Source organism: Oncorhynchus gorbuscha, linkage group LG04 (assembly GCF_021184085.1).
Source record: "Oncorhynchus gorbuscha isolate QuinsamMale2020 ecotype Even-year linkage group LG04, OgorEven_v1.0, whole genome shotgun sequence".
NCBI classification, from domain to species: Eukaryota; Metazoa; Chordata; class Actinopteri; order Salmoniformes; family Salmonidae; genus Oncorhynchus; species Oncorhynchus gorbuscha.
In genome coordinates, this window is record NC_060176.1 from 83,442,574 (window position 1) to 83,453,637 (window position 11,064).

Genomic DNA, 11,064 nt, shown 5'->3' on the forward strand with positions numbered 1-11,064 from the left:
CAGTGGGTTAACTGGTCTAGGTACAGTGGGTTAACTGGTCTAGAAACAGTGGGTTAACTGGTCTAGGAACAATGGGTTAACTGGTCTAGGAACAGTGGGTTAACTGGTCTAGGAACAGTGGGTTAACTGGTCTAGGAACAGTGGGTTAACTGGTCTAGGAACAGTGGGTTAACTGGTCTAGGAACAGTGGGTTAACTGGTCTAGGAACAGTGGGTTAACTGGTCTAGGAACAGTGGGTTAACTGGTCTAGGAACAGTGGATTAACTGGTCTAGGAACAGTGGGTTGATTGGTCTAGGTACAGTGGGTTAACTGGTCTAGGAACAGTGGGGTTAACTGGTCTAGGAACAGTGGGTTGACTGGTCTAGGAACAGTGGGTTAACTGGTCTAGGAACAGTGGGTTAACTGCCTGTTCAGGGGCAGAACGGTTCCATTGATCATTCTTGAGATGTTTCTACAACTTGATTGGAGTCCACCTGTGGTATATTCAATTGATTGGACATTATTTGGAAAGGCACATACCTGCCTATACAAGGTCCCACAGTTGTCAGTGCATGTCAGAGCAAAAACCAAGACATGGGGTCGGAGGAATTGTCCATAGAGCTCTGAGACAGGATTGTGCCGAGGCTAAGCAATCAAGGGAGAAGTGTATTGATCAGGGAGGTGACCAGGAACCTGATGGTCACTCTGACAGACCTCCAGAGTTCCTCTGTGGAGATGGGAGAACTGTCGACAAATACTCCAATCTCCGCCAAACAGGTCTTTATCGTAGAGTGGACACATTGAAGCCACTCCTCAGTCACAGGTACATGACAGCCTGCTTGGAGTTTGCCAAAAGGCACCTAAAGACTCTCAGACCATAATAAACAATATTCCCTGGTCTGATGAAACCAAGATTTCATTCTTTGGCCTGAATGCCAAGCGTCACGTCTGGAGGAAACCTGGCACCATCCCCACGGTGAAGCATGGTGGTGGCAGCATCATGCTGTGGAGATGTTTTTCAGTGGCTAAGGGACTAGTCAGGATCGAGGCAAAGATGAGCAAAGTACAGAAAGATCCTTGATGAAAACCTGCTCCAGAGCGCTCAGGACCTCAGACTGGGGCGAAGGTTCACCTTCCAACAGGACAACGACCCTAAGCATACAGCCAAGACAATGGAGGAGTGGCTTCGGGACAAGTCTTTGAATGTCCTCGAGTGGCCCAGCCAGAGCCTGGACTTGAATCCAATCGAACATCTCTAGAGAGACCTGAAAATAGCTGTGCAGCGACACTCCCCATCCAACCTGACAGATCTTGAGAGGATCTGCAGAGAAGAATGGGAGAAACTCCCCAAATATAGGTGTACCAAGCTTGTAGCGTCATATCCAAGACAACTCGAGGCTGTGATCGCTGCCAAAGGTGCTTCAATAAAGTACTGAGTAAAGCGTCTGAATACTTATGGAAATGTGATATTACAGTTGTTGTTGTTTTTTTATACATTTGTACATTTTCATTTTGTCATTACGGTGTATAATGCAGGGAAAAAATGATGTAATCCATTTTAGAAGGAGGCTGTAACGTAATATAATGTGGATAAAGTCAAAGGGTCTGAATACTTCCCTGAGGCGCTGTAGGTGGCAAAAACTTTGCACTTAATTTAGATTATGAGTTGTGATCTTTTACAATTCCAATAGTTCCATTGTACCGAGTAGACTAAATCAAGCAGCTCCATTTAACCAATGTATTGAACCCACGGAGTGCTCTGTCTAACCTGATTGGAGGATTCACTGCTTAGAGACTGTCTGTCTTACCTGACTGGAGGTATCACTGCTTAGAGACTGTCTGTCTTACCTGACAGGAGGTATCACTGATAGAGACTGTCTGTCTTACCTGACTGGAGGTATCACTGCTTAGAGACTGTCTGTCTTACCTGACTGGAGGTATCACTGCTTAGAGACTGTCTGTCTTACCTGACTGGAGGTATCACTGCTTAGAGACTGTCTGTCTTACCTGACTGGAGGTATCACTGATAGAGACTGTCTGTCTTACCTGACTGGAGGTATCACTGCTTAGAGACTGTCTGTCTTACCTGACTGGAGGTATCACTGCTTAGAGACTGTCTGTCTTACCTGACTGGAGGTATCACTGCTGAATGACTCTGTCTTGTGTTCTGACAGTCCCCTGTGGGAGCGGTTCGGCAGGGTGGCGGTCCCTCCACTGTTCAGCAGGTTACGGGGGATCGCTAGAGGGGGCAGGACAGTCATGGGCCCCTCATCCTTCCTTCCTGGTCTCCCCTCAGGAGGCGTGACCTCCATCTCCATGGATACCGTGGATCCTCTGTAGCCGTGGTAACCATTCTCCAGTGTCTCCCTGCCGCCATCGTCACAGCTACCGTCCGTACTATCACGATTTAACGACGACCGGGAGATGACGCCGAACTTTCGCAAACGTTTGCCATCGCCGTTCTGCGTCAGCAGGCTGCTGGGAGGCTCGGAGGAGATGCTGCTCAGGTCGTCCAGGGAGTGGGTGGAGCCACCACTGTTGGTAACTTTGCTGTTTCCATTGCATGGAGGGAGAGGGGCTTTGCGCTTGATCCTCCGGAGCATGATCAGGTAGATGCAGCCGCCATTCCAGCACTGCTCAGCCAGGTAACTGTAGAGAAAAGGAGAGGAGGAGGACAGGCGATGGAGGAGGAGAGGAGATGGAGAGGAGGAGGACAGGAGATGGAGGAGTGGAGGAGGACAGGATATGGAGGAGGAGAGGAGATGGAGAGGAGGATGAGAGATGTAGGGAGAAGGAGTGGAGTTGGAGAGGAGGAGGACAGGAGATGGAGGAGAGGAGGAGGACAGGATATGGAGGAGGAGAGGAGATGGAGAGGAGGATGAGAGATGTAGGGAGAAGGAGAGGAGGAGGAGAGGAGATGGAGAGGAGGAGGACAGGAGATGGAGGAGAGGAGGAGGACAGGATATGGAGGAGGAGAGGAGATGGAGAGGAGGATGAGAGATGTAGGGAGAAGGAGAGGAGATGGAGAGGAGGAGGAGAGGAGGAGGAGGGGAGATGGAGAGGAGGAGATGGAGAGGAGGAGGACAGGAGATGAAGAGGAGGAGGACAGGAGATGGAGGAGGAGAGGAGATGGAGAGGAGGATGAGGAGAGATGTAGGGAGAAGGAGAGGAGATAGAGAGGATGAGATGGAGAGGAGGAGATGGAGAGGAGGACAGGAGATGAAGAGGAGGAGGACAGAAGATGGAGAGTAGGAGGACAGGAGATGGAGAGATGTAGGGAGGAGAAGGAGAGGAGATAGAGAGGATGAGATGGAGAGGAGGAGATGGAGAGGAGGAGGACAGGAGATGAAGAGGAGGAGGACAGGAGATGAAGAGGAGGAGGACAGGAGATGGAGAGTAGGAAGACAGGAGATGGAGAGATGTAGGGAGGAGAAGGAGAGGAGATGGAGGAGAGGAGATGTAGGGAGAAGGAGAGGAGGAGGAGGGGAGATGGAGAGGAGGAGGAGAGGAGATGTAGAGGAGGAAGAGAGGAGAAGGACAGGAGATGGAGGAGGAGAGGAGGAGGGGAGATGTCAGAATAAGTGAGAAGCATATTAACAGTGTAAATCATCATGTTACCCTTCCAGATATCTTGATGCAGCTCTGAAATCTCTGACTGCACATTATTTCCAAGCCATTTCAGTGACATTATGTCACTATTGTCTGAGTGGAACACAGTAAACCAGTGGCCATCAACCGGTGGATCAAGGCCTTCCTAGTCGATCACCAAACATTTCTTTAGAAAAGCCATGGATAAAGGCATAAAGGCTTGTGCTCATTTATTTAGTGTTCTACTGTTGGTGGTAGGTGCTCTTGATTCAGAAAGCCCTGTTGGCAGTAGGTGCTCTTGATTCAGAAAGCCCTGTTGACAGTAGGTGCTCTTGATTCAGAAAGCCCTGTTGGCTGTAGGTGCTCTTGATTCAGAAAGCCCTGTTGGCTGTAGGTGCTCTTGATTCAGAAAGCCCTGTTGGCAGTAGGTGGAATGCAGTGGTTTGGTTTTCAAAATTATAGTTAAAATCATAATCATACCCACACTGGTTGTAATGACAGATCATACCCACACTGGTTGTAATGACAGATCATACCCACACTGGTTGTAATGACAGATCATACTCACACTGGTTGTAATGATAGTTAGATCATACCCACACTGGTTGTAATGACAGATCATACCCACACTGGTTGTAATGACAGATCATACCCACACTGGTTGTAATGACAGATCATACTCACACTGGTTGTAATGACAGATTATACACACACTGGTTGTAATGATAGTTAGATCATACCCACACTGGTTGTAATGACAGATCATACTCACACTGGTTGTAATGATAGTTAGATCATACCCACACTGGTTGTAATGACAGATCATACTCACACTGGTTGTAATGATAGTTAGATCATACCCACACTGGTTGTAATGCTAGTTAGATCATACCCACACTGGTTGTAATGACAGATCATACTCACACTGGTTGTAATGATAGTTAGATCATACCCACACTGGTTGTAATGCTAGTTAGATCATACCCACACTGGTTTTAAAGACAGATCATGCCCACACTGGTTGTAATGATAGTTAGATCATACCCACACTGGTTGTAATGATAGTTAGATCATACCCACACTGGTTTTAATGATAGTTAGATCATACCCACACTGGTTGTAATGATAGTTAGATCATACCCACACTGGTTTTAATGATAGTTAGATCATACCCACACTGGTTTTAAAGACAGATCATACCCACACTGGTTGTAATGATAGTTAGATCATACCCACACTGGTTGTAATGATAGTTAGATCATACCCACACTGGTTGTAATGATAGTTAGATCATACCCACACTGGCTTTAATGATAGTTAGATCATACCCACACTGGCTTTAATGATAGTTAGATCATACCCACACTGGTTGTAATGATAGTTAGATCATACCCACACTGGTTGTAATGACAGATCATACACACACTGGTTGTAATGATAGTTAGATCATACCCACACTGGTTGTAATGATAGTTAGATCATACCCACACTGGTTGTAATGACAGATCATACCCACACTGGTTGTAATGACAGATCATACCCACACTGGTTGTAATGACAGATCATACCCACACTGGTTGTAATGACAGATCATACACACACTGGTTGTAATGACAGATCATACACACACTGGTTGTAATGACAGATCATACACACACTGGTTTTAATGATAGTTAGATCATACCCACACTGGTTGTAATGACAGATCATACCCACACTGGTTTTAATTATAGTTAGATCATACCCACACTGGCTTTAATGATAGTTAGACCATACCCACACTGGTTTTAAAGACAGATCATACCCACACTGGCTTTAATGATAGTTAGATCATACCCACACTGGTTTTAAAGACAGATCATACCCACACTGGTTGTAATGACAGATCATACCCACACTGGTTGTAATGATAGTTAGATCATACCCACACTGGTTTTAAAGACAGATCATACCCACACTGGTTGTAATGACAGATCATACCCACACTGGTTGTAATGATAGTTAGATCATACCCACACTGGTTGTAATGATAGTTAGATCATACCCACACTGGTTTTAATGATAGTTAGATCATACCCACACTGGTTGTAATGATAGTTAGATCATACCCACACTGGTTGTAATGACAGATCATACCCACACTGGTTGTAATGACAGATCATACCCACACTGGTTGTAATGACAGATCATACCCACACTGGTTGTAATGACAGATCATACACACACTGGTTGTAATGACAGATCATACACACACTGGTTGTAATGACAGATCATACACACACTGGTTTTAATGATAGTTAGATCATACCCACACTGGTTGTAATGATAGTTAGATCATACCCACACTGGTTGTAATGACAGATCATACCCACACTGGTTTTAATTATAGTTAGATCATACCCACACTGGTTTAATGATAGTTAGATCATACCCACACTGGTTTTAAAGACAGATCATACCCACACTGGTTTAATGATAGTTAGATCATACCCACACTGGTTGTAATGACAGATCATACCCACACTGGTTTTAAAAGACAGATCATACCCACACTGGTTGTAATGACAGATCATACCCACACTGGTTGTAATGATAGTTAGATCATACCCACACTGGTTGTAATGATAGTTAGATCATACCCACACTGGTTTAATGATAGTTAGATCATACCCACACTGGTTGTAATGATAGTTAGATCATACCCACACTGGTTGTAATGACAGATCATACCCACACTGGTTGTAATGACAGATCATACCCACACTGGTTGTAATGACAGATCATACCCACACTGGTTGTAATGACAGATCATACACACACTGGTTGTAATGACAGATCATACACACACTGGTTTTAATGATAGTTAGATCATACCCACACTGGTTGTAATGATAGTTAGATCATACCCACACTGGTTGTAATGACAGATCATACCCACACTGGTTGTAATGACAGATCATACACACACTGGTTGTAATGACAGATCATACACACACTGGTTGTAATGACAGATCATACACACACTGGTTGTAATGATAGTTAGATCATACCCACACTGGTTGTAATGATAGTTAGATCATACCCACACTGGTTGTAATGACAGATCATACCCACACTGGTTGTAATGACAGATCATACCCACACTGGTTGTAATGACAGATCATACCCACACTGGTTGTAATGACAGATCATACACACACTGGTTGTAATGACAGATCATACACACACTGGTTGTAATGACAGATCATACACACACTGGTTGTAATGATAGTTAGATCATACCCACACTGGTTGTAATGACAGATCATACCCACACTGGTTGTAATGACAGATCATACCCACACTGGTTGTAATGACAGATCATACCCACACTGGTTGTAATGACAGATCATACCCACACTGGTTGTAATGACAGATCATACACACACTGGTTGTAATGACAGATCATACACACACTGGTTTTAATGATAGTTAGATCATACCCACACTGGTTGTAATGACAGATCATACCCACACTGGTTGTAATGATAGTTAGATCATACCCACACTGGTTGTAATGACAGATCATACCCACACTGGTTGTAATGACAGATCATACACACACATACCCACACTGGTTGTAATGACAGATCATACCCACACTGGTTGTAATGACAGATCATACCACACTGGTTGTAATGACAGATACCCACAGTAAAGACAGATCATACCCACACTGGTTGTAATGACAGATCATACCCACACTGGTTGTAATGATAGTTAGATCATACCCACACTGGTTGTATGATGACAGATCATACCCACACTGGTTGTAATGACAGATCAGACAGATCATACCCACACTGGTTGTAATGACAGATCATACACACACTGGTTGTAATGACAGATCATACACACACTGGTTGTAATGATAGTTAGATCATACCCACACTGGTTGTAATGATAGTTAGATCATACCCACACTGGTTGTAATGACAGATCATACCCACACTGGTTGTAATGACAGATCATACCCACACTGGTTGTAATGATACTGGTTGTAATGACAGATCATACCCACACTGGTTGTAATGATAGTTAGATCATACCCACACTGGTTGTAATGATAGTTAGATCATACCCACACTGGTTGTAATGATAGTTAGATCATACCCACACTGGTTGTAATGACAGATCATACCCACACTGGTTGTAATGACAGATCATACCCACACTGGTTGTAATGATAGTTAGATCATACCCACACTGGTTGTAATGACAGATCATACCCACACTGGTTGTAATGACAGATCATACCCACACTGGTTGTAATGACAGATCATACCCACACTGGTTGTAATGACAGATCATACACACACTGGTTGTAATGACAGATCATACACACACTGGTTTTAATGACAGATCATACCCACACTGGTTGTAATGATAGTTAGATCATACCCACACTTTAATGATAGTTAGATCATACCCACACTGTTTTAATGATAGTTAGATCATACCCACACTGGTTTTAATGACAGATCATACCCACACTGGATCATTTAATGATCATACTGGTTTAATGACAGATCATACCCACACTGGTTGTAATGACAGATCATACCCACACTGGTTTTAATGACAGATCATACCCACACTGGTTGTAATGACAGATCATACCCACACTGGTTTAATGATAGTTAGATCATACCCACACTGGTTGTAATGACAGATCATACCCACACTGGTTGTAATGATAGTTAGATCATACCCACACTGGTTGTAATGATAGTTAGATCATACCCACACTGGTTGTAATGATAGTTAGATCATACCCACACTGGTTGTAATGATCATAGTTTTAGATCATACCCACACTGGTTGTAATGACAGATCATACCCACACTGGTTGTAATGACAGATCATACCCACACTGGTTGTAATGACAGATCATACACACACTGGTTGTAATGACAGATCATACACACACTGGTTGTAATGACAGATCATACACACACTGGTTGTAATGATAGTTAGATCATACCCACACTGGTTGTAATGATAGTTAGATCATACCCACACTGGTTGTAATGACAGATCATACCCACACTGGTTGTAATGACAGATCATACACACACTGGTTGTAATGACAGATCATACACACACTGGTTGTAATGACAGATCATACACACACTGGTTGTAATGATAGTTAGATCATACCCACACTGGTTGTAATGATAGTTAGATCATACCCACACTGGTTGTAATGACAGATCATACCCACACTGGTTTTAATTATAGTTAGATCATACCCACACTGGCTTTAATGATAGTTAGACCATACCCACACTGGTTTTAAAGACAGATCATACCCACACTGGCTTTAATGATAGTTAGATCATACCCACACTGGTTGTAATGACAGATCATACCCACACTGGTTTTAAAGACAGATCATACCCACACTGGTTGTAATGACAGATCATACCCACACTGGTTGTAATGATAGTTAGATCATACCCACACTGGTTGTAATGATAGTTAGATCATACCCACACTGGTTTTAATGATAGTTAGATCATACCCACACTGGTTGTAATGATAGTTAGATCATACCCACACTGGTTGTAATGACAGATCATACCCACACTGGTTGTAATGACAGATCATACCCACACTGGTTGTAATGACAGATCATACACACACTGGTTGTAATGACAGATCATACACACACTGGTTGTAATGACAGATCATACACACACTGGTTTTAATGATAGTTAGATCATACCCACACTGGTTGTAATGATAGTTAGATCATACCCACACTGGTTGTAATGACAGATCATACCCACACTGGTTGTAATGACAGATCATACACACACTGGTTGTAATGACAGATCATACACACACTGGTTGTAATGACAGATCATACACACACTGGTTGTAATGATAGTTAGATCATACCCACACTGGTTGTAATGATAGTTAGATCATACCCACACTGGTTGTAATGATAGTTAGATCATACCCACACTGGTTGTAATGACAGATCATACCCACACTGGTTGTAATGACAGATCATACCCACACTGGTTGTAATGACAGATCATACCCACACTGGTTGTAATGACAGATCATACACACACTGGTTGTAATGACAGATCATACCCACACTGGTTGTAATGACAGATCATACACACACTGGTTTTAATGATAGTTAGATCATACCCACACTGGTTGTAATGACAGATCATACCCACACTGGTTGTAATGATAGTTAGATAATAATATAATAATATAATAATAATAATAATAATAATAATAATATAATAATAATAAATAATAATAATATAATATAATAATAATAATAATAATAATAATAATAAATAATAATAATATATGCCATTTAGCAGACGCTTTTATCCAAAGTGACTTACAGTCATATGTGCATACATTCCACACTGGGTGGTCCCGGGGATCGAACCCACTACCCTGGCGTTACAAGCACCATGCTCTACCAACTGAGCCACACTGGTTGTAATGACAGATCATACCCACACTGGTTGTAATGACAGATCATACACACACTGGTTGTAATGACAGATCATACACACACTGGTTGTAATGACAGATCATACACACACTGGTTGTAATGACAGATCATACACACACTGGTTTTAATGATAGTTAGATCATACCCACACTGGTTGTAATGACAGATCATACCCACACTGGTTGTAATGATAGTTAGATCATACCCACACTGGTTGTAATGACAGATCATACCCACACTGGTTGTAATGACAGATCATACACACACTGGTTGTAATGACAGATCATACACACACTGGTTGTAATGACAGATCATACACACACTGGTTGTAATGATAGTTAGATCATACCCACACTGGTTGTAATGATAGTTAGATCATACCCACACTGGTTGTAATGACAGATCATACCCACACTGGTTGTAATGACAGATCATACCCACACTGGTTGTAATGACAGATCATACCCACACTGGTTGTAATGACAGATCATACACACACTGGTTGTAATGATAGTTAGATCATACCCACACTGGTTGTAATGATAGTTAGATCATACCCACACTGGTTGTAATGACAGATCATACCCACACTGGTTGTAATGACAGATCATACCCACACTGGTTGTAATGACAGATCATACCCACACTGGTTGTAATGACAGATCATACACACACTGGTTGTAATGACAGATCATACACACACTGGTTTTAATGATAGTTAGATCATACCCACACTGGTTGTAATGACAGATCATACCCACACTGGTTTTAATTATAGTTAGATCATACCCACACTGGCTTTAATGATAGTTAGACCATACCCACACTGGTTTTAAAGACAGATCATACCCACACTGGCTTTAATGATAGTTAGATCATACCCACACTGGTTGTAATGACAGATCATACCCACACTGGTTTTAAAGACAGATCATACCCACACTGGTTGTAATGACAGATCATA

The 11,064-nt window shown here is 42.7% G+C and overlaps 1 protein-coding gene across 4 annotated transcripts in view; it reads right to left on the reverse strand.

The window, feature by feature from the left end:
* LOC124034729 (PDZ domain-containing protein 2-like) overlaps positions 1–11,064 on the reverse strand; it is a 139,140-nt gene that overhangs the window by 93,407 nt on the left and 34,669 nt on the right. For all 4 annotated transcript variants that reach the window (XM_046348218.1, XM_046348216.1, XM_046348217.1 and 1 more), the window contains exon 2: positions 2,107–2,629. In XM_046348218.1, coding sequence (XP_046204174.1) covers positions 2,107–2,583 — 477 coding nt within the window. In that variant the 5' untranslated portion in view covers positions 2,584–2,629. The remainder of the gene's footprint in view (positions 1–2,106; positions 2,630–11,064) is intronic.